The 24,226-nt window shown below is 42.8% G+C and overlaps 1 protein-coding gene across 1 annotated transcript; it reads left to right on the forward strand.

Annotated features, from left to right (window-relative positions):
• The first annotated feature begins 3,673 nt into the window (after window positions 1-3,673).
• On the forward strand, window positions 3,674-23,973 carry si:dkey-225f5.4 (uncharacterized). Its single transcript, XM_060848887.1, has 10 exons — window positions 3,674-3,749; window positions 9,763-9,853; window positions 10,759-10,879; window positions 14,242-14,405; window positions 16,397-16,447; window positions 16,825-16,973; window positions 18,091-18,286; window positions 20,209-20,336; window positions 21,592-21,766; window positions 23,785-23,973. The coding sequence occupies exons 1-10, from the start codon at window positions 3,688-3,690 to the stop codon at window positions 23,854-23,856; spliced, it is 1,209 nt and encodes a 402-aa protein (XP_060704870.1). The 5' UTR covers window positions 3,674-3,687; the 3' UTR covers window positions 23,857-23,973.
• The last annotated feature ends 253 nt before the right edge of the window (window positions 23,974-24,226 follow it).

Genomic DNA, 24,226 nt, shown 5'->3' on the forward strand with positions numbered 1-24,226 from the left:
GAGACTAACCAAAAAGTGGAGCAATAGAAGCAGCATGAAGGGGTAGGGTCAAGCTCCCACAAAATCAAGGTTTTATTTTAATTTTGTAACTCAGTAGGTGCTGGGCTCTTGAAGCTAGATGTGGAAGCTGTTATCCCGTCCTCTGCTCCAGATAAAAGCTTGGATCCCCTTCCTTCTGCTGGAATGGGAAGTGAGATAATCTATTTTACTGAATTTGCCTTTATCAATCACCTATTTATTGTTTCGTTATTGTATTGAAACAGTTGCTGTTAAGTAATCAATTATTCTGAAAAGCTTTCCAGTAGAGTTCAATTGATTGCAATTCTTTCTTTTGTTTGTATTTTAACTGGAGTTTAAGAATGAAGTATGTTTTGTTTCAAACCTGGAAGTTTGACCAATCAAATTGCATCCAGAACACAATGCCTGACACTTTAAAATAAGAAAAAGTTGGGATCTAGGTTATCTTCCTAATCTATTTTGAGGGGGTTTAGTCTGGTGCATAACATGCAAAATTGTATATTTTCCCAGGACTGGATGAGATGTATCCCAGGCTGCTGTGGAGACAAGGGGGAGATAGCCAGGGCTCTGAACTTAATTTCAAATTCTCTCTGGCCACAGGAAGAGTGCAAGAGGATTTCAGTGCAGAAAGTGAGGTGCCACTATTCACAGAAGTGCTGCAAATTCTAATTTCTGTGGTAGGGAAACCGTTGGTAAAATCCTGAGGGGCAAAATTAATCTCCACTTGGAGAGGCATGGATTAATTAAGAATAGCCAACATGGTTTTGTCAAGGGGAGATCTAGCAAATTAGATCCAGTTTTACAAGGAAGTGACTAGGTGTGCACACGAGGGTAGCGCAGTTGTTGGCATATCCATGGACTTCAGTAAGTCTTTGACAAGGTCTTCTGTGGGACACTGGTCAAGAAAGGTTGAACCCATGGGATGCAGGGCAATTAGGCACCAGGTAGAGGACATTAGTTGAAGGTTGCTTTGTGTCCAGTGGCATGCTGAGCTCTTTGCTATTTATAACATATGTTAATGATCTGGACATAAATGTAAGAGGTGGTCCACGCCCCCCTACAACCCACCCTCCCATCATGGCACTTTCCCCTGCCACCGCAGGAACTGTAAAACCTGTGCCCACACCTCCTCCCTCACCTCTATCCAAGGCCCTAAAGGAGCCTTCCACATCCATCAAAGTTTTACCTGCACATCCACCAATATCATTTATTGCATCCGTTGCTCCCGATGCGGTCTCCTCTACATTGGGGAGACTGGGCGCCTCCTAGCAGAGCGCTTTAGGGAACATCTCCAGGACACCCGCACCAATCAACCACACCACCCTGTGACCCAATATTTCAACTCCCCTTCCCACTCTGCCGAGGACATGAAGGTCCTGGGCCTCCTTCACCACCGCTCCCTCACCACCAGACGCCTGGAGGAAGAACGCCTCATCTTCTGCCTCGGAACACTTCAACCCCAGGGCACAATGTGGACTTCAACAGTTTCCTCATTTCCCCTTCCCCCACCTCACCCTAGTTCCAAACTTCCAGCTCAGCACTGTCCCCATGACTTGTCCGACCTGCCTAGCTCCTTTTCCACCTATCCACTCCACCCTCTCCTCCCTGACCTATCACCTTCATCCCCTCCCCCACTCACTCATTGTACTCTATGCTACTTTCTCCCCACCCCCACCCTCCTCTAGCTTATCTCTCCACGCTTCAGGCTCACTGCCTTTATTCCTGATGAAGGGCTTTTGCCCGAAATGTCGATTTCGCTGCACTTTGGATGCTGCCTGAACTGCTGTGCTCTTCCAGCACCACTGATCCATAAATGTCGGAGTGATGTTCAGCAGATGATATGGGACATAGTTAGGAGTAAAGCCTTAGACTAAAAGATTATATGGATAGGCCTGTCATGTGGACAGAAAAGTGACAAATATATTTTAATCCTGAAAAGTGTGAGATAATGCATTTTTTTGGGAGGATGAACAAGGCAAGGGAATGCAAAATGATTGGGAATACCTTTGTGAGTACAGAGGATCAGAGAAAACCTAGTGTGCATGTTCATAGATTTTGAAAGCATCAGGAGAGGTGATTAAGAAGGTATATAGGATACTTAGCTTTTTCCATCAAGGTTTTGAATACAAGAGCAAGGAAGCTACGATAGAGCTGTACATAATATTATTTAGGCCACAGCTGGAAGATTGTGTGCAGTTCTAGTCACCACACTTTAGGAAGAATGTGATTGCAGTAGAGAAAGTGCACAGGAGATTCACAAGGATGTTGCCTAGGCTGGTGTGATTTCTCTATGAAGAGAGAATAGATAGGCTTCAGTTATTTTGTTTCGAGCAGAGAAAGCTAAGGGAAGGAAACCTGATTGAGGAGTACAATGTCCTGAGGGGCATAGAAAGGGTAGTTAGCAAGAAGATTTTCCCCTTCATAGAAGTGACAGTAGCCAGGGGACATAGATTTAGCATAAGGGCAGGAGGTTCAGAGGGAATATGAGGAAATAAAAACTATCACCCAGAGTATGAGATTTTAGAGATCTACCAGGATGTTGCTGGGAAGAGAAGGTTTGAGTTAAGGGGAGAGGCTGGGTAAGCTGGGACTTTTTCAGTGAAGTGTAGGAGGTTGAGGGCTTGACCTTAGAGAGGTTTATAAAATCATGAAAGGTATAGATAAGGTGAATGGCAGGTATTTTTCCCTAGGGTGGTGGATTTCAAGACTAGGGGACATATTTTTAAGGTGAGTGGAGAAAGATTTTAAAAATATACAAGGGGCAGTTTTTTTTTACACAGTGGTTCATGTGTGGAATGAACTAACTGGTGGATGTGGATACAGTTCCAACATTTAAAAGACATTTAGGTAAGTACATGAATGAGGATGCACCGAAAGGTCTGTTTCCATGCTGTATGACTCGTATCTGGAATTAATTTCATCGTAGAAGATTCATAGAATCCCTGCAGTGTGGAAGCTCCCCATTTGGCCCATCAGATTCATACCACCCCATCTATGTAACCCTGCATTCCCTGGTTAATCCACCTGAACTATACATCCCTGGACGCTCTGGGCAATTTAGCATAACCAATCCACCCTAGCCTGCATATCCTTGGACTGTGGGAGGAAAGCAGGGCATTCTGAGGCAACCCATGAAGACACTAGGAGAACTCCCCATTGACAGTCATCTAAGGCTGGAATTGAACCCAAGTCCCTGGTGCTATGAGGCAGCAGTGCTAACCACTAAGCCACTAAGTTAATAACAAATGAAAATATAAAGTTCCCAAAACTGGGATAGAAGCAGCAACCCTCACAACATTTGCAAATTATTTAGACGAATACTTGCAGTGTCACTTGGGAATGGCTCAAGTGCTGGAAAATGAGACTACACAGTAGTCTGCTGGTATATGGGTGACCAGAACAGACATGATGGGCTGAAGGGCCACTTTACACTCTATGCTGATGTTGTCCTTCTCTGATGAAAATTTCAGCATTTATTCGGAGGCAGTAACCAATAGCACCTTCTCAGCCGGAAAGCGCTCTGCGTAACGGGGGACACAGTGTTTGCTTTTGTGTTGAATTTGGTCGACTTCCCGCTGGGGGCCATAGCGCCTTTAAGAGCCTGGCTTAGCCGCGCCTTTAAAATGACGCCGAGCTCTGTGAGAGCCAATAGCAGACGGTGTTGGTGTGATGCTCCAGTTTGAAATGGCCGAGCGGGATGGAGGCGAAACGTTGGTGGATAAGGCGAGAGAGTAAGTACGGTCAGGTCAGGTCCAGCGGAGCCTCTGCCCCGGGGAGAGGGACATAGCCCGCGGCAGCTCCCGCTTGGATACATCTCCCTGTTACTGTATCCACTTTGTATCCACATTGTATCCGTGTGGGAGCTCACGCGCATCCCTCTCAGCGCTGGCAGCTTCTGGTTCGAGTCAGGGTTCCCCGCCCCATCCTGCTGTCGTTCAGGGCTCCGTAAACTGTCCCTTCCGTGTTAGGAGCATGTCCTTTGCAATTTTTTATTTATTTACTTATTGTCACGTGTTTCTAAGTGCAGTGAAAAGCTTTGTTTGCGAGCAGTGCAGGCAGACCATAGTAAGCAAGGACATACAGATCTTCGAGTGAAGAAAAAAAACTGAGAGGCATATAGGTTACACCACAGGACGTGTGCTAGGCAAGATAAAGATCAGCATAATTTGAAGTTGGAGAGACCATTCATCAGGAGAAAGTGAGGTCTGCAGATGCTGGACGTCAGAGCTGAAAATGTATTGCTGGAAAAGCGCAGCAGGTCAGGCAGCATCCAAGGAGCAGGAAATTCGACGTTTCGGTTATAAGCCCTTCTTCAGGAATGAGGAAAGTGTGTCCAGCAGGCTAAGATAAAAGGTAGGGAGGAGGGGCGATGGAGATGCGATAGGTGGAAGGAGGTCAAGGTGAGGGTGATAGGCCGGAGTGGGGTGGGGGCGGAGAGGTCAGGAAGAAGACTGCAGGTTAGGAGGGCGGTGCTGAGTTCCGCCTGGGAACCCTCCAACCACAAGGGATGAACTCAGATTTCTCCAGTTTCTCATTTCCCCTCCCCCCACCTTGTCTCAGTCGAATCCCTCGAATTTAGCACCGCCCTCCTAACCTGCAATCTTCCTGACCTCTCCGCCCCCACCCCCACTCCGGCCTACTCGAGACCATTCATCAGTCTATTAAAGGCTGGGAAGAAGCTGTTCTTGAACCTGTTGGTGCCTGTTCAAGCTTCTGTATCTGCTGCCTGACGGAAGAGGTTGTAGAAAAGCATAACTGGGGTGCAATGGGTCTTTGATGATGTTGACAGCTTTTCCACAACACCAAGATGCGTAAATGGAGTCCATGGATGGAAAACTGGCTGCTGTGATGGTCTGGGCTGTGCACACCACCTTCTATTTCGGCAATCTTTTATGTTTGAAAGGAAAATAAAATAACCATTGTAGATTCTTTGCCCATTTCAAAGCTGTCTTTGGCATTGTTTCCCTGTGAACAGAAATCAATGTTAAGTCTTTCAGGGGATACTTAAATTTGAGTAGGAGTAGGGCAATTTGCCCTTCCAGCCTGCTTCGCCATTCAATATGATCATGGCTGGTCATCTTACTCGGTGTCGCAAGCAGACACAGGGAGAATGTGCAAACTTCACACAGACAGTTGCACACAGACGGAGGCTGGAATCGAACCCGGGTCCCTGGCGCTATGAGGCAGCAGTGATAACCACTGAGCCACCTTGCTGCCCAGCACAACAACTTGTATATCAGCACCCAATCCGCTACCTTTGAATATTTACTTCCTCCATCGCTGGCAGCAATGTGTAGCATCTACAAGATGCCTCACTGCAGTAACTCATACAAAGCTCCTACCAAACGTTGGTCTCCACTGGAAAAGTGCAGCAGGCACATGGGAACACCACCACCTCCCTTCTAAAGGGATGCACTATCCTGTCACAAATCTGGTCCTTTATTTTAACTAAAAACTGTTCCTTGGCTAAAGGACACTCTGCCCTTGATTTTTGTCAGAGGGGTAATGAACTGGGGCAGGCTCCAATCAGTCTGGTACAGAGATAAAAAACATTTTGAGAGGCCTTTTGTTTATATGTAAACAGATTAGACTTCAGGCCAAAATGGTCATGTTTTAGAAGTGACCTTTATAAAGAAAGCAGAGTGGTCAGCTCTCCAGCTAACTGAGCTGAGCAGTTTTATCTCGCTCTCTCGCTCTCGCTCTCTCACCCTTCAACGTCAACCTTTATTCCTGATGAAGGGCTTTTGTCTGAAATGTCGATTTCGCTGCTCCTTGGATGCTGCCTGAACTGCTGTGCTCTTCCAGCACCACTAATCCAGAATCTCGTTTCCAGCATCTGAAGTCATTGTTTTTACCATGTGTTCCATTTATCCTGGTTTTTAAAGTTAATTTGCTTATTGGGACTGTTGTGTATATTCTGAACAGCATAATTAGGTCTAGTTGGATAGGCTGAGTTCTGTATTTTCTTTGTGTTTCATAGAAAAATGTATTCACAAAATTATACAATTTTAAAATCTAATAGTCAACTGAACTAACATATCCGGGTAATTCTCACTGTATACTTACCAAAACAAATTGGAAAGTTAAGTTCTCACCTGCCTCTTAAGAATGCTTTGAGTAGTCTAGCTTAGTTCATAATGATCATAACTTGGAAGCACGTCACTGTTCCTTTATTGTCATTGGCTCAAAAACCTGGAACTTCCTCCCAAATAGTGCTGTAAACACATCTTCGCAACTGACTGCAACTTTAAGAGCAATTGGGGATGGGCAATAAATACTAATTCAGTCAGCAACAATGAGCATTGATAAAGAGAAAATTTATCTTTCAAAGCATTTACCCACAGAAGCTCTGTCAAAAGACGGTTGGAAAATATTCATAATGCAGGTCAGGCAGCATCTGTGGAAAGAAAACAGAGTTAACTTTTCCGGTCCAGTCATCTTTGTTCAGGACTGATTGTAGCTCAAAAAAGTTTGGCATATATACTGAAGATGCGGTGGTGAGGAATAACTGATAGCTGGAGATGGAACCCTGAAAGAGAGAGAAACATTTAATCTTGGTTGTGAGATGAATATTAACCTGGGCAATCCTGCTGCTGTTCAGAATAATGGTGTGAGATCCTTTGCATCCACTGAGCTTGAGAGCCTGAATTAAATGTCTTATCTGAAAGATGGCCCTTCAGTGGCACAATACTTTTTCATAGCGCTATGCGGTCTCGTGCTTGATCTAGAACATAGAACATAGAAGGATACAGCGCAGTACAGGCCCTTCGGCCCTCGATGTTGCGCCGACCGAATCCTACCTAACCTATACTAGCCCAATAACTTCCAAATGCCTATCCAATGCCCGCTTAAATGACCATAAAGAAGGAGAGTTCACCACTGATACGGGCAGGGCATTCCATGAACTCACAACCCGCTGTGTGAAGAATCTACCCCTAACATCTGTCCTATACCTACCACCCCTTAATTTAAAGCTATGTCCCCTAGTAACACCTGACTCCATCAGCGGTAAAAGGTTCTTAGTATCTACCCTATCTAAACCCCTAATCATCTTATACACTTCTATCAGATCTCCCCTAAACCTTCTCTTCTCCAATGAGAACAGCCCCAAGTGCCTCAGCCTTTCCTCATAAGATTTTCCTACCATTCCAGGCAACATCCTGGTAAACCTCCTCTGCACTCGTTCTAAAGCTTCCACATCCTTCCTATAGTATGGCGACCAAAACTGCACACAATACTCCAGATGAGGCCGCACCAGAGTCTTATACAACTGCAACATGACCTCAGGACTCCGGAACTCAATTCCTCTGCCAATAAAGCCCAGTACACCATATGCCTTCCTCACAGCACTATTTACCTGGGTGGCAACTTTCAGAGATCTGTGTACATGGACACCAAGATCCCTCTGCTCATCCACACTACCAAGTAGCCTACCATTAGCCCAGTAATCCATCATCTTGTTATTCCTACCAAAGTGAACGACTTCGCACTTAGCTACATTGAATTCCATTTGCCACATTTCCGCCCAGCTCTGCAACTTATCTATATCCCGCTGTAACCTACCACTTCCTTCCTCACTATCCACAACTCCACCGACTTTTGTGTCATCCGCAAACTTGCTTACCCAGCTTTCAAGTCCTTCCTCTAGATCATTTATAAAGATAACAAAAAGCAATGGTCCCAAAACAGATCCTTGTGGTACACCGCTAGTAACTGCGCTCCAAGATGAACATAATCCATCAACTACTACCCTCTGTCTCCTTCCAGCCAGCCAATTCCTAATCCAAACCTCTAATGTATCCTCAATGCCATACCTCCGAAGTTTTAGCATTAGCCTACCATGGGGAACCTTATCGAACGCCTTACTAAAATCCATATACACAACATCTACTGCTTTACCCTCATCCACTTCCTTGGTCACCTTCTCAAAGAACTCAATAAGGTTTGTGAGGCACGACCTGCCCTTCACAAAACCATGCTGGCTATCCCTGATCACGTTATTCCTACCCAGATGTTCATAAATCTTATCCCTTACCATTCTCTCTAAGACTTTGCCCACCACTGAAGTCAGACTCACTGGCCTATAGTTGCTAGGGCTATCCCTACTCCCTTTCTTGAACAATGGGACCACATTCGCTATCCTCCAGTCCTCTGGTACTATTCCTGTTGACAACGACGACATAAAAATCCAGGCCAATGGCTCTGCTATCTCCTCCCTAGCTTCCCATAGGATCCTGGGGTAAATGCCATCAGGCCCAGGAGACTTATCTATATTCATCCTTTCCAATATTCCCAAAACCTCTTCCCTGCATATTTCCAGGGCATCCATTCTAATTATTTGTGATTCCATATTCACATCAGCAACAGTGTCCTGTTCCTGAGTGAATACTGAGGAAAAGTACTGATTTAATGTCTCTCCAATCTCCTCCGCCTCCACACACAACTTCCCACTACTATCCTTGACTGGACCGATACCTACCCTAGTCATCCTTTTATTCTTGACATACCTATAGAAAGCCTTTGGGTTTTCCCTAATCCTACCAGCTAAAGACTTTTCATGTCCCCTTCTCGCTTCTCTTAGCTCCCTCTTTAGCTCCTTCCTGGCTACCTTATAACACTCAATCGCCCCTACTGAACCTTCACGCCTCATCTTTACATATGCCGCCTTCTTCCCTTTCACAAGGGACTCCAATTCCTTACTAAACCACGGCTGCCTCACAAGGCCCTTTACACCATGCCTGACTGGTACATACCTATCGAGGACACGCAGTAGCTGCTCCTTGAACACTCCCCACATCTCATTAGTGTTCTTCTCTTGAAGCCTGTTTTTCCAATCCACACATCCTAAGTCATGCCTCACTGCATCATAATTTCCCTGCCCCCAGCTATAGCTCTTGCCCTGCGGCACACGATTATCCCTCTCCATCACTAAAGTAAAAGTCACCGAGTTGTGGTCACTGTCCCCGAAGTGCTCACCTACCTCCAAGTCTAACACCTGGCCTGGTTCATTACCTAGAACCAAATCCAATATAGCCTCCCCTCTTGTTGGCCTGTCGACATATTGTGTCAGGAAACCCTCCTGCACACATTGTACAAACACCGACCCATCTAATGAACTCGAGCTATAGCTCTCCCAGTCAATATCTGGGAAGTTAAAGTCCCCCATAACAACCACCCTGCTACCTTCACTCTTTTCCTGAATCATCCTCGCAATATTATCCTCTACTTCTCTAGGACTATTAGGAGGCCTGTAGAAAACGCCTAACAGGGTGACCTCACCTTTCCTATTTCCTATCTGTGCCCAAGCCTCTAGAATAGAGCTTAAAGGCATAACCTTTTGACTTAGGCACTTGTGCTATTAACTGGGGCGTAGTCTTTGTTTCATTTAAGGTATGGACCAGTCTGCTCCACAGGGGTGTTTATCAGATTGACAAATTTCCGAGGAAAATAAATGAAGTTTGAGACCTTTTAGAAGCGAATTGAAATTAATATTAAGAGGTGTGGGCATGGAAGTAGAGGATGACAGAGCTGCTTCTCACGTGAATCACTGTTGACTGTTGTGCTCATTTATAGCAGCCAATCTGACAGCATCAGTCACAATTGGCTGGTGAGGTACCATTGCTTTATCTCTTGGTTCGTATTTGTGGGGAATGTCTTGTAAAGGAGGTCTATCTGAAGTATGGCATTTTATGGTCTCTGACCAGCCACTATGGGGCAATAACTTAACATTTTCTTCCATTGTAGTCTCCTTAAGGAAGCAGAGGCTGTGAGACGAATCCATGCAGATAATGAATCTTTATCAGAGGAGGGTGCTGCAGTCGTACAGCATGCGATTGTGAGTTGCAAATTAATTGTGTCTTTTATTTGCATTCGTGTGAATGCTAAGTCCAAGGGTCAGGTTGAAGGGAGAGTAGAAAATAAGACTAGCGTCAAAAAACAAGCCACGTAAGAAGTTATCAGGAAAGATGACAAAACTTGGGCAGAGACAGAGGCCTCCTAGCAAGAAGGAGGGTTTATTAAGGGAGTTCCAGAGCATAGGGGCAAATCAGCTGAAGTGGGGTAGAGAGTGCTGATACTCCAGGATGGTCCACCAAGAAGAATTAAAAAGTGCAGTTATTCCAGAGACTTTTTGGGCTTCGAGGCGATTTACAGAGAGAGCAAGTGTCACATTGAGGAAATGCAAAATGAAGATAAGAATTTTAAATTCGACATTGTTCAAGCAGGAGTCAGTGTTGTTCAGCAAGTACAATGGTTTTTGGGTGGATAGGGACTGGTGCACATGAGGGCATGGCAGCAGAGATTTGGATCACCTCTGCTTTATAGAAGGTCGAATGTGAGAAACTAGTCAGCAATACATTGAAATAGTCTATTCTAGAGGTAACAACAACACAGATGAGGGTCAAGATCCTTGGCAGTATTTGAAGAAGAACGTTGAGTTTATCCAAACTCTGGGACAGCATTTTTCTCTAACCATGCCAGCAGAATTGTTCATTGATTGACTCATCATATCATTGTAGTTTTCGAAGGCTAGCCATGTAAAAATGACTGATATTTATCCACTTGCAGCCATTTATTGCAGTTGTTTATTATATTTGAAACATTTTGAGATCTTTGTCTGTAGGCAAATCATTAGATATAAAATTATTCTACTGACTGAGGTTCTTCATGCTGCGTTACACTTTATAATTTGTTAGAGATTGTATTTACAATAAAGGGACCTTTTTATTTTTACTGTTTCAGGGTTTCCGGAGGAACCAGAAGATGATGTTTCGACAGCTGAAAACTTGTGCTTTGTTCCTGGACATAGTGAAAAATAATGATGCCAAGGAAATTAAAGAAAGTAACCAGCAGCAAGATATCCGTGAGTCACCATGGTCGGGAATAGCCAGAGAAAGGCTGTCCAGTTAAAATGTAGTGATGCCACCTTCTGGGTCTGAAATATAGTTCTACTGGAGATTTTGTGGGGCCCACATTATCTGAACATTCACTGCTTGAGGGGAAAAGTTCATATAAGTTGTATGTAAGCTTGGCATAGACTTGTGGCCAAAAAAACAAATTTTTTCCCTAACTTAAGTAAAATTCTCTTCTTTATATTCACATGGTCTTGCTGCTCTCTAGTTCTATAACCTCCAGGTCTACAACGTCAAAGACCCCTGGCTCCTCCAATTCTTGCTGCTTGCAATTCTCCCAGTTTTCATCATGTTGCCTTCAACCCCAGTTTTCTCCTTTACAACAGCCTTTAAAACTAACTTCTTTCACCAGGTTTTTTGTCACCTGTCCTGATGCTACCTCATTTTCCAAGTCAGGTTTATTTTGCTAATGGCGTTCCTGAAAGTACTTTGGGATGTTTAGGATGATGGTGTTGTATAATTGCAAATTATTGTTGCTTTATAAGTAATGCTTAATAGGTTGGTAACAGCTGGGCCAGCCAATGTGCAGCCATGTGTCTTTGTTCACTGACCAGCAGTAGGGTGTACAGCTCTTCGCTCAGTAGGAAATTCTCTTTCCTGCTCCCAGTACAGCGTTCTGTTCACTTTCATTTCCAGCAACTCCTATATCATTGACACCAGGTACAACTTGTTAGTTCACCACACTGTCTACCTGTATCTTGAACTTTACTGAGGCTGTGGCATATCACTGGGTTAGTCATCCAGAACCCCAGATTTATGTTCTCGGCACCTAAGTTTGAATCTCACCATGATGTGGTGAAATTTAAATGCAGTAAAAATTTGGAATGTAAACACTTTTATTTTAATCAGCCTGTTCAGATGTCGTATGACACATGTCTGGAGCAGGTGAGTCTTGTAGCCTGGCCTTCCTACTCAGCGATAGTGTTTTTGCATGAGAGCCTGAAAATCTGAAATCTAAAGCTGTCCGAACAATCAGCAATTAGGGGTGCTATGTTTTTTTTTAGATTACTTACAGTGTGGAAACAGGCCCTTCGGCCCAACAAGTCCACACCGACCCGCCGAAGCGCAATCCACCCATACCCCTACATATACCCCTTACCTAACACTACGGACAATTTAGCATGGCCAATTCACCTGACCCGCACATCTTTGGACTGTGGGAGGAAACCGGAGCACCCGGAGGAAACCCACGCAGACACGGGGAGAACGTGCAAACTCCACACAGTCAGTCACCTGAGGCGGGAATTGAACCCAGGTCCCTGGCGCTGTGAGGCAGCAGTGCTAACCACTGTGCCACCGTGCCGCCCTGTTATGCCATCAAGCCATGAACAAATAACAAAAGAAATTGCTTGAGCCAGTCTCTCGCTAGTTTTCTTAATAGATGCTTTTATTAAATTTGCTTATTCACAGACTGAGCCTTTGTGAATTTCTTTGGGAGGTTGATGAAGATAGTTTAAGATTCTGCGTCATTTTTTAACAACTCTTAGTGAAATGTAATTTTGTATTTTGGTTGCTTTAGGCTTTTTATGTAAGTAAAAAATGAGGTCTGCAGATGCTGGAGATCACAGCTGCAAATGTGTTGCTGGTCAAAGCACAGCAGGTTAGGCAGCATCTCAGGAATAGAGAATTCGACGTTTCGAGCATAAGCCCTTCATCAGGAAAATAACCCAAAGCAGTTGGAGGGAAAATGGACACTGAGTGAGACGTAGGAAGATTTTAAAAAGGGCATGGTCAAAAAGTCGATTTTAAAGTAATCCGTGAAACTGAAAGAGCCTGGATAATACTGGACGGAAATTCTATGTTTCAGCTGAGAACTTCACATTCATTGTTGTCACAGCGATGGTGGGTCAGCACAGAGTGAGAAATTAGTGGGGTTGTAGCTCAGTGCTGCTCTGGGTCTGAGGGAGAAAGCAAAGATGGGATGGATGAGCACAAACAAGTTCTGACGTCCCAAGTTCTTGGGATCAGTGAAAGAATGTACAGGCAGGCCCTCAGTATGGAGTTGGAAGCAAATGGTGGAGGTTGGAGTTACATTGATGGAAATCATTGGTAAAATAGAGCCTGCTGTGACCAGAACATAGCAACACCTGTAAAATAGAAAGAGATGTGGCCAATGTTAGAGATGATGGGATAAAAACTGAGGATGAAAAGTTCAGATTGACCATTTTTAAATTTTTACCCTTGTGTTCAAATCCCTCTATGGTCTTGCCTGTACATCCTTCAGTCTGCCCCGTTACAGTTTTAGAACCCTCACATTTCAGCATTTTGCTGGCTCTAAACATACTGATTTTCGTGGTCACAGCTACCTAATACAGGTAGTCAATCATTTGTAAGCAATTTTCACATAGGTTACTGAGTTTGTTATGAAGTAAAGCTTAGATATAATACACTTGTAAATAAGATAAAGTAGGGCAATATATGAGCTGTGACATTGAGAAAGTTTTAAAGATTCCGAAGACATTCTGTAGAATGGGGGAGCAGTGGTGGTGGATTTGAAGTGGGAAGGTGTGTAACCCATATGCTGTGCAATCTCTGGTAGCAATGGTCTTCATTCTTCCCACGGGCAATGTAGGGAACTCCTGCTCCCTCTCGCTCTCCCATTGATATACCTTATTTTGGAGCTGGCAATCACTGCTGGTTTAATCACCTCTCCAAACCCTCCCAGCCAATGACCATGGGCAGCTAGTCAAGATGCCAGGCTGACTGTTGCCCCCTTGCCTTCCCTCATCCAAGGGTTAGTTCACCATTCTTTGTGAGAACAAATTTGTTTTATTTCCCCGAACAATGCATTGATCAGAGGGTATGTACTAATTCAATGGCGCACCATGACCCCAGTAGTTTTTGACACCTTTCCATTTGCCTTCATGTTGTAGAAGTTTGGAAAATTAGTTACTGCTGTAACAACTATTAAATGAAATCTCGTGCTATACAGTAAATATGAAGAAAATTCGGTTTTAAAGGGAGCCCAATTTCCAACAGACTCTTGAGGTCTCCTGGTTTCCTTGGGCCCTTTGTTGTGGGTTGTGACTTCAGCTGCCTAACTCTGGAATTGCCTCCTTGAACCTCTCTGTCTCTCACTGTTCTTATGAGATGCTGCTTAAAACCAATCTCTTTGACCAAGCTGTTAATCACCTTATCTAAGATCTTTTGTAATAATGCTGCTGTAAGGGGCGGCATTTTACTGCCTGAAGTTGAATGAGAGGCTGTGCAAGTTATCAGAAGAATGTTGATCCGTCGAATTGGCATGATATTTGGGATAGTGGGTAAGCGGAAGTTGAAATATTTATGTTTGAGAGTTTGTTTCTTTAAGCAGAGAAGAAACTGAATGAAATGAGGCAGAAGTGGAAGAGCCTGAAAGCAGAATGTCGAGTGCAGGATGAAGAGCTGCAAAACATCTCGACCATCTTGTGGAAATTCCAGGCGCTAGAGGCAAAGCAGCAAGCTCTGAGGGAAGCCATGAAGTTGTATGAAGCAAAGGTAATCAGAGATTGTTTTACAGGAACAGATCTAGGGGTTTTTAATGTTGGCTGTGGGTAGTTGATGAGTCAGGAGGTTATTGGAAGCAGTTGTAAGATTAGATTAGATTAGATTAGATTAGATTACTTATAGTGTGGAAACAGGCCCTTCGGCCCAACAAGTCCACACCGACCCGCCGAAGCGCAATCCACCCATACCCCTACATTTACCCCTTACCTAACACTATGGGCAATTTAGCATGGCCAATTCACCTGACCCGCACATCTTTGGACAGTGGGAGGAAACCAGAGCACCCGGAGGAAACCCACGCAGACACAGAGAGAACGTGCAAACTCCACACAGTCAGTTGCCTGAGGCGGGAATTGAATCAGTTATTCCAGAGAGTCGAGTACTGAATCTAGGCTGACACGCCCAGGAGCTGGATCTCACTGATGACAGTGCTGCACTATCGGACCTAGTTCAAGTTAAATTTCAAAATGAAGCCCTTTTAGCCCTTGTAGGTTGACATAACTAACCCAATGGAGCTATTTTATAGAAAATAAGAGCGTTTTCCCTGGTGTCTCCACCAATATTAATCACTCGAGCAATATCACTTTTCTAAAAAGAGAGTTCCGATCATGCAGTTTCTGGGATCTTGCTGGGTGCAAAGTGGCTGTCCCATTTTTGCGACTGTGACTGCATTTCAAAATCACTTCATTGGCTGTAAAATAGTTTGAAACATCCTGGAGTGATGGTGTTAGGATAGCTGTCCTAAATATATCGCTACGACTGTAACAACTTGTGTCGTTCCAAAAGATTGTCTTAGAAATTGTGCTGACTATCCTGCCCCATCTCCAATTTACCATGTGGCACCTCGATAGGAATGTTAGGAACTACCCTCACTTGTTGAGATTCTCCACGAATATCTTTTAAAGTAGTCACTTCACAGGAGCATGATCAGATGTAATTTGACATTGAGCTGCACAAGGAGAAATTTGGTTGGGTGACTGAAGAGCTTTAGGAAGTTAGTTCTGGAGTTTCAGATCCACAAGCAGTGTATATCAGCCAGTGCTGGAGTGACCTTCCTGTGGGAAGGTGTCTGTCTGTCTGTTTCCAGTTTGAAATCAGATTCCCAGAACCACAAGCTCACATCCCAGTCATATGACTGGTTCCTGATGAAAAGGTTCTGCAGATATCGTCATTGTGTTTAAACTGAGCAGAAGTTTGCCATTCACCATGTCAGTACCCAAGAATTGGTTCCAGCAAGTATTGAATAGACCTACTAGTCAAGCAGATGGCAGATGCTGAAAAGTAACTGGGACCTCACGGAAGAGGCAGTCAGTGTCTCATGCAGTTGTCAGAGTTGGAATTGGATTTTCGTCTGTGTTTTCTGTAATAGAAACACTGACATGCTACAGCTTGAAGATTTGAAAGCACCCTGCCAATGCATGGAGGTAAGAAAACCAAGTTATAAATATGAGTCTTTATGTGAGTGAACTGTAAGGTGACCCTGATTGTTTCTTAGCTGACTTTCTGAAGAAGTCAATCATCTATGCCTGTGAAATAATGCATCATGAAAACCTCTTAAATAGTCAGGCCAGTTCTGTTGTTTTTTTTTATTTATCCGGTCACTGTGTTTGTCTGTCTTTTGTGTGATGAAGCATAAAGCGTAGACCACTTAGATTATTTTGTTGAATTTTTGTTCTGCTGAAGTTACTGTATTGTTAATAAATTGATAAGTCTTCTGTTTAAACTACAGACCCAGTGTGGAGACTTGATTATTTGCAAAATCTGGCATTAAGTTTTCCAATCAGAAATCTACTTAGGAACTATTGAGGTCACTTTTAGGAGTTTTTGAGAGTTTTAACTTTACTGTGTTGCAAATGCAGATGTAGAAACACTGATTTGGTTCCACTTGTCTATCATGTGGTGTAACAATGTGCAGTGCATTGTGTAATCTGAGCAGCTCAACAGAGATTGCTAATTCATTGTTGTTATCCTTCCTGCAACAGAAGCAGCAGTTGGAAGAGGCTCTTCAACAGAGAAAATTGCAACTTCAGGAGGTATGTTTGTGGAAAATTAGTAGCAGTCTTATATAATTAATAAGAGTTCCCTGGAAGGCATTTGGGTGATCAGGACACTCTGGTATTCTTTTCCTAAAATTACTTGGTATCAGTGCAGAAATGATCAAATTTATTGAATTAAATTTGCTTTATTATGAAATTTGAACTCGCAGCCTCTGGATTGTTAGTCTGTTAACTGTAACCGCTAGGCATGTGCTCCAAGTCTTTGTCTCAGTCTCTGTCATTTCTGCTGAGAGTTATTGAGCGTTATAACAAATTGTGAAGTCAGAATGGCGTTCAAACCCCGGTGTTTGTAATTGGAAAAGTGACATTGTTGCCAATCCTCAAACTCACCTTTTTTTTTATTTTCTCTCCAGGAACGAAAACTCACTTTGGCAGAAGAGAAAATTAAAATCCAACAGGCAATCGAGGAGTGTTCTTTGTGCATAAGTAGGTGTCACACTTCAATCCAACAGGCAGAACAAGCAATTCAACTCTTGGCTAAGGAAGGAGCTTTCAATGAGGGGTGAGAAACACTACATACGGTATTCCAACGGTAGGGATTTTGCACAAAATTATGGCTAGTACACTCCAGTGCAGAACCAGTTGAGTGCTGCACTGTTGGCAGTGCCATCTTTCAGATGAGGTATTGAAATGAGGCAGTCTGCCTCGTCAGATTTACATGAAAGATAGCATCATGGTATTTCAAAGAAGCGCAGGGGGTTTAACCCTGTTGCCAATAATTCTCCATCAATCACGTTATTTAGTCATCATCACATTGCTGTTCCTAAGAGCTTGCTGTATGCAAATTGACAGCTTTACTTCCTACAATACAGTAGAGGTCACATTACAAAAAGCGATGCCTGTGAGCAATGTTACAGAAATGCAGGGTCTGTATTACTGATTGGTGCTGATATAATTGGTTATAGTGCAAGTACTAGTTCAGTGGGAAACGTATCTCACTCAACAAGTGCAGATAGGTTTATAGAGAATCCCAGCAGTGAGGTGGTTTCTGACACTGATATGTTTCTGCAAAGTGGATTTTAATTGTCTGTGGGTTCCTGATAAGTTGGAGATAATGTATCGAGCACAATCTACAGAAGGTATTCTGATTCACAGCAAAAAAAATTCTTCAACTCAAAATATAACAAATAGGAATCGTCACTAAAACAATTAAAAGTAAGGTTACTTTTGCAACAAAATGCAGTAAAAGGACCTCAATTAAATAAATTATACGTAACATCAATCTTAGTCACTTAAAACAGTAGGGTCTCTAGGTGTGATTGGTCGGATAATTTCACATTCTGATCATGATTGGTGATGTCACTGTATACATAGAAAACACAGAGAGCAACAGTAGACCATTCAACCCTTTGACACCCGCTCCTCTAAATGATCATGACTGATATTCTATTGTAACACCACTTCTAACTGATTCTGGAAAAAGTTGAGGGTTGTCAGTGAGTTACCATTGTTTCAGTGAGGTAGGATTAACAGTACAGAGTCAAGGAGGTTCCAACAGATCTCCATACTTGGAATTCATAATTTACTAGATCCAACAGTGATTGACAATTTCAGACCACTCGGCTGTAACTATTTCTCTCACAACTCATCCTGCTATGTTTTTGTCTTTAATTTTCAAGTGTGCACCCCTGTGATTTTCACGCACTGTCACAGTTCTACGAGACTGTCAGAAAGCAGTCTGGTATGAAAGTCCTTTCAGTCGCTGAAAACCAAATAGTGCTGCAATTTGATCCTCAAGTGTTGATTCCAAATACCCAACTCTCCCCTCTTGTGCTGACCGTAACCTGGACTACGGACAGGAGAGTTAAGCTTGAGGTGAGCAGATTATTCATTGCTTTGGCCTTTTCCTCCTTGTTTTGTTAAACTAGCTGTGTGTGTGCTGCTACCTTAAACTTCATTGAGGTCTTGGATAGGAATGAGGAAGGGAGAGGGGTGGGGCTGTCAGCTCCAGTATATATTTCCACTCCTGCTTCACTCAGCTCTCTGATCTGGTGCTGCCATCATTTCTGAGCCCAACACTGAGAATGTGGGTTGACTTCCTCCCTCACCGCGTCTCATTTCCCTTCTGTCCCTCTCAAGCCCTCGATGTGAGTTAGGATTTGATTGCATTATGTGGCTCTAACAGATTCTGTAACCTGGAGGGGGCACTCCTTCCCTCCCTTCCCTCAGCCAGTCTGGTGTAGAGACAGGCCAGACAAATCTTTTTTCTGAGGGAGAGACTGCCTTGTACAAAAGGTGGTATTGCTTCTGATCGTACTTCTGGCTCTTTTGAAAGAACAACTTATTACCACCATTGCTATGGCAACTGGGGATGGGCAACAAATGCTGGCCCAGCCAGTGGCGCGCACATCCTGTAAATTAATAGAATAAAAGGTGTGTTTATTCCCAAATCCCGTTTGCCTGTAATCTCATTCTCAAATACCTCTGTAAATTAACTCCCTTTTAAAATAATTAATGAAGCTTCCAGCAACTTTTAAGTAAAATTATGCTGATCCCAACCGCACGCTGGCAGAAAACCACACAATGATTTTAAATCTCGGATGCTTGGTTCCTAATCCAGTCATCAAACGAAGCATTTTTTCTCTATCAGTTAAAACAGTTCAGTGTAACGTGAATCAGGGCCAGAGCAGTGTCTGATAAAAAAAGGTTGGTTTGGACTATCTTGAGCTTTTCCCACAGTTGACCTGTGTTTTTAAATTTGAAAGGCTGTGAAAATCAATTTACCAGACGTTGCTGGGTTTTGAAGGTCTGAGCTACAGGTAAACGCAGAATAGGCTGGGGCTATTTTCTGTGGAGTGTCAAAGGTTGAGGGTGACCCTGTAGAGGTTTATAAAACTTTGAGGGGCATGAATAAGGGGAACAGCCAAGCTCCTTTCTCAGGGTAGGGAAATCCAACATTACAGGGCATAGGTTTAGGGTGAGAGGGGAAAGATTCAAAAGGGACCTAAAGGGCAACTTTTTCATGCAGAGGGTGGTGCATGTATGGAATGAGCTGCCAGAGGAAGTGGTGGAGGCTGGTATAATTACAGCATTTAAAAAGCATCTGGATAGGTGCGTGAATAGGAAGGGTTTACAGGGATATAGGCTGGGTGCTGGCAAATGAGACTAGATTAATTTAGGATATCTGGTCAGCATGGACAAGTTGGACTGAAGGGTCTATTTCCATGCTGTACAACTTTGACTTTATCAGTAACTATCATATAGCTCGGCCAATCCATATGCAATTAGACTTTCCCATAATAAGTGAGAATTTAATGCAATACCCTCAAATAAATGGTTGGCATCACAGGAAAAGAGTAAGCCATTCAGCCCATTGAACTTGCTGCACCATCCAATTAGACCAGGGCTCATTATTTACCGCTGCCATTTTTCTGCTCCACCTCCAGATCCTATAATGTCACTAGTCTCCAGAAAACAATAAAATTCCTATCTTGAAGATGCTCAATGATTGAACATCCACAGCCCTCTGAGATAGAGAATTCCAAAGAATCACCCCTCCCTAAGTAAAAAAGTTCCTCCTCCTCTTGATCCCAGTTCTTAAATGGCTAAGCCCTTATCACGATATTGTGTCCCTCGGTTTTAGACTCAACCAGTCAGGGCACACATGCCCACATCTACACTTTATATTTTGAAGATGTCTCGTCATGAGTAAACCCAATAAACTTCTGTTTATGATCAGGCAAATATACTGTAATTTTAATCTCTATAAGCAGCTCTTACCACCTCCTTTCTCCCAGACTAACTGTGCCTTCCTGGACCTATGTGAAATGGATACTGTCGACCTACCAAACCTTACAGCTGAAATCTGGAAACGTTACATGAGTCAAGCCGAACTTTGGGGTGAAATCCAACAACTGCAGAACAGGTGAGTTCAGACTGTGTTTAAAAAAAAATCGATAGGTCATGAACTGATTAATGTTTGACAGAGCTGTTGGATTAGTCCCACTCCAACTGCTGTTTACCCCATAGCCATGGTGGTTTCTCCCTCAAAGGTTTACTTGATTCCCTTTTTAATTGTTAACGTTGAATCCTCATCTGTCACCTTATAAGATCTGTGCACCTCCTAATTTCCATACCTTTCGCCGCTCTATAGCCTGTGTCCCTGCTTTCTGTCTCTTTGTTAATTCCTCATTATTGTCCAAATGTTTGGTGAGGTTTACTTATTCTTTCTGTTTCATGGGATGTCAGCGTTGGTGGTAAGGCCAGCAATTGTTTTCCGTCTATAACTGTCTTTAGTTAAATGGCTTGCCGGACCATTTCCGACAATCAAGAGTCAGCCACATTGCGCTGGGTCTGGAAAAATGCTCGAAAATATTCCATAGTTGACCTTCCTTCTGAAGAAAGACCATATTCTGAAATGTTCACTTTTTGGTTGCTGTTTCTACAGATTCTATCAGACCTGATGAAGAGTTCCAGCATTTATTTTGCTTTTATTTCAGACTTCCAGTATCTGTAGAATTTTGCTTTTGTAATTAAAATAGTGACACTTGATCCCAGTTTTAAGTTAATGAACTTGCATTTGTAAAGTATCTTTCACAATCTCAATGTCCCAAAACTGGTTGCATCCAAGGAACTTGCTATTGAAATGTTGTTGCTGTTACAACATAGCAAGCAGTTTTCCCAGAGCAACCTCCCATAAGCAGTGACGGTGATGAAGACCGGTGTATCTGATTCACTGATGTTGCTTGAATTCGAGCAGGATACTGGGAGCTCCAGCAGTCTTAATGTACCATGCATGGCAGGAACGAAAATGTTTATTTAATTGTCTTTCCCATTAACCCTGTACTCGATGTATACTACCCCCTTCAACTTTCCAGCTATATACATGGCTATGGGAAAACGTCTGAGGCTGGGGTTGGTGCTAATTGGATAGTTCTTTCAAAGGGTCAAAACGGGCATGATGGGTTGAATGGCCTCTTTCTGTTCTGCATGCTTCTAATCGGGGACACTGGAGATTGCACTGAGACCTCCAAGTCCAGCATGAAACAGACAGTGATTCTCTCAATTAAACCTTTGGAATGGAGTAATTCATTTTAACCTTCGCATTTTACTCATGAATTTGTGCCATACTTCTGTCCTAAACACTGAATTCCTAGCAAAGGTTTCTGGCTTGTTTCTAGGTATGCCATTGATTGGCTGGAGGACGAACGAAAACTGAAGTTCTTGCAGTTGATTGCTGGCAGTTCCTCAAATATTGTTTGCACATTGTACATCGAGCATGGTTACCCAGGCAACGGTGAAGTCAAGCTTAGCTCCATTCAAGAAAATAATAAACCTATTGATACAGTAATTAAGGTGAGGATGTACAAGCTAATTTAACTTTTGGTAAACATTAATGATTTGCTTGTCGAACCAATATTCTCTCTCACTCGTACAGGAGCTAATCTCTTGAGAGAGCGCTGCTCTTCATTGCAGTGGCTTTAAGGAATGTTTGTTTTGTCTCTCTGAGGGATGCGAGTCATATGATTAGAGGAGTTGGTGAAAGTAAGTGTTTCGTGAGTGTGTTTCACCCTCTATACACATACAAGTCTTTTCCTACCTATGAATTTTCTAAGATTAATGAAGATTATTATTTTATTAGTGCTATGATGTAGGGTGTGTATGATTTCACATTTTCAATGTAATTTATTTTGAATGGATGTTTGAATTTTGAATTGGTGACATATAGGTTTGTGTGTGTCTGGGGAGTGTAATGACTAACTTCTAGGTATATTCTGTGGACATGGCGAATTCTTTAAAACATCTTTGATGGCGTAGCTTTCAGAGCTAATGACTATTTTTTTACTTTAGGAGGGTTTATGATTGAATAAGGTAAACAATGATTTCTGTTAGAAAATTCTAGAATTTCTTTTTGAGATTAAGGGTAACACCCATTCCCATCATTTCCAGCTTTGGGGTAGTTCTGCAGAAGTTCTTAGATGAAGATCAATTGTAAAGTATGCTCAAGGAGGATGATTAAACTAGTTTACTTTAGAGGAAGGTGCTTAATTAGTTCCAGACCAGAAGTGTTTGGGTAGAATTATTTGAAGCTGACAGTGTTTAAACTCAGGTGTATGAAAGCTCCAGGAAAAATAAGGCTGTTGGATATTTCATACTGAGTTGAAATCGATTAACTTAAGCCCATTGAAGTGTTAGAAAAAGAGATATTTCAATGGTGTAAGTACTGTACAAGATGTGCTTTTGGGTATTATCAAAGGTGTTTTTCAAGGGATCTGTAAAGGAGTGTTCAGATTAATGGGATTATATCTCTGCTGTGTTTTACAAATAAGTAGTGTGGTCTATTTTATTTTCATTTCTTTTTCCATTTTATTTTCATTTCTTTTTCCTTTTTATTTTACTAAAATCAAACCTGCAGCATTGTGTGCTTTGTTTCGGGAGAAACCAATTTGTTAGTGAAAACAAAACAAAAATGATCTACCAGGCTGGATTTCGGTCTGGGATTCACTTATCCAATAGTAATATCATCTGGGATCATAATACTAGTTATTCTGAATTGTATGATTGCTACAAGCTACATTTTGGTTTAAGGTACTTTTTGTAAATCTCCTGAATCCCTCTTCCTGAGGTGTAGGATTTTTATGGATAAATAATGAATGAACAGGTTGTGCCACTATCACCCCAAGGTTACGAGTTTGGATGATCCTTCCTGATCCAAGCTTTAAAGGCTTTTCCAGACAAGTTCTCACAAGGAACCTAGAGACCGAAACTGAGCATTAGCTTGGAAATGTCGTTTGATAGCGTGGGTGTGGGTTTCCTCAAACAGTCTGAAGATGTGCAGGTTAGGGTGGGTTACTGTTCGGAGGGTCAGTGTGGACTTGTTAGGCAAAATGGCCTATTTCCACACTCTGTAGGGATTCGATGATTCTATGAATTCCTTTGCTGGTACAACATTGAGTCAAAATGGACCCGGAAGGTCCCATGTTCTGTTCAGCCCTTGCTTCGTATGTTAACTATTTGTGAGCCAGAGATTGGTGTGGTTAACACTGAAGGAGTGTCTCTGAAGGGGAATGATGAAGACACTCCAGGGTTTTCTACCTTCCCAACTCTGCAACTGTGTAGACTGGACAACTGGATGGGATTAATCTTGCTTCTTTAAACACCCTTCGCTGCTTAGTATCTGTGTCACAGACAGCAGCTGTAATTCTTAAGGACTGTCCTCACTCTCAGGACCAGAAGCACGAGAGAGGCGGGTGAAGAAGCTGCAACACCCGTTTTTCCCCATGCAGAGCCAGAACATTTGTCAGCACCTCTGTAAGATTTTTTTTTCTCCCTGCTTTGATTTCCGGAGTTGACTTTGTTTATTTCTTCCTCAGCCTCCACAGGACAAGCCCTCGTTATCTAACTGGTTGGAATATCTTAACACCTTGGAGTGTTGGAAAGGTTAAAGTCTCTTTTTGTTCTTTATTTGAATGTTTATCTGGACTCTGTGAACTCTTGTTAGTTCTCTCTCGCTCTCATTTTCATTTGTTTCTAATAAATTTTTGTTTATGATTTGTAGTGAATTACTTATTGTTGTGCCCTAATTTTTTAATTTATTCAAGGACCATTTGGTGTCATTGCCTATCCCCACTTGCTGTTGTGAAGGTGATTCCAAGATTTAATCTAATGATAACAAAGGAACAGCCAAGATATTTCCAAGTCAGGAATAGGCGACTTAGTGAGCATGCAGTGCAGAATGCAAGTGTGTGCTTACTGAAGAAAGTAATCTCAATCTGGTCTTTACCATCGCCCATAAGTTGCACCACAAAGCTGAGT

The sequence above is a fragment of the Hemiscyllium ocellatum genome, chromosome 32, assembly GCF_020745735.1.
Source record: "Hemiscyllium ocellatum isolate sHemOce1 chromosome 32, sHemOce1.pat.X.cur, whole genome shotgun sequence".
NCBI classification, from domain to species: domain Eukaryota; kingdom Metazoa; phylum Chordata; class Chondrichthyes; order Orectolobiformes; family Hemiscylliidae; genus Hemiscyllium; species Hemiscyllium ocellatum.

What these genes read in the sequence shown, in the direction of transcription:
- si:dkey-225f5.4 (XM_060848887.1), top strand. Translation starts at nt 3,688, where the DNA reads ATGCTCCAGTTTGAAATGGCCGAGCGGGATGGAGGCGAAACGTTGGTG. An exon ending in TAACCAGCAGCAAGATATCC is followed by an intron (nt 10,880 to 14,241) that starts GTGAGTCACCAT and finishes TTCTTTAAGCAG; the next exon opens with AGAAGAAACTGAATGAAATG. An exon ending in CTATTGATACAGTAATTAAG is followed by an intron (nt 21,767 to 23,784) that starts GTGAGGATGTAC and finishes TTTCTTCCTCAG; the next exon opens with CCTCCACAGGACAAGCCCTC.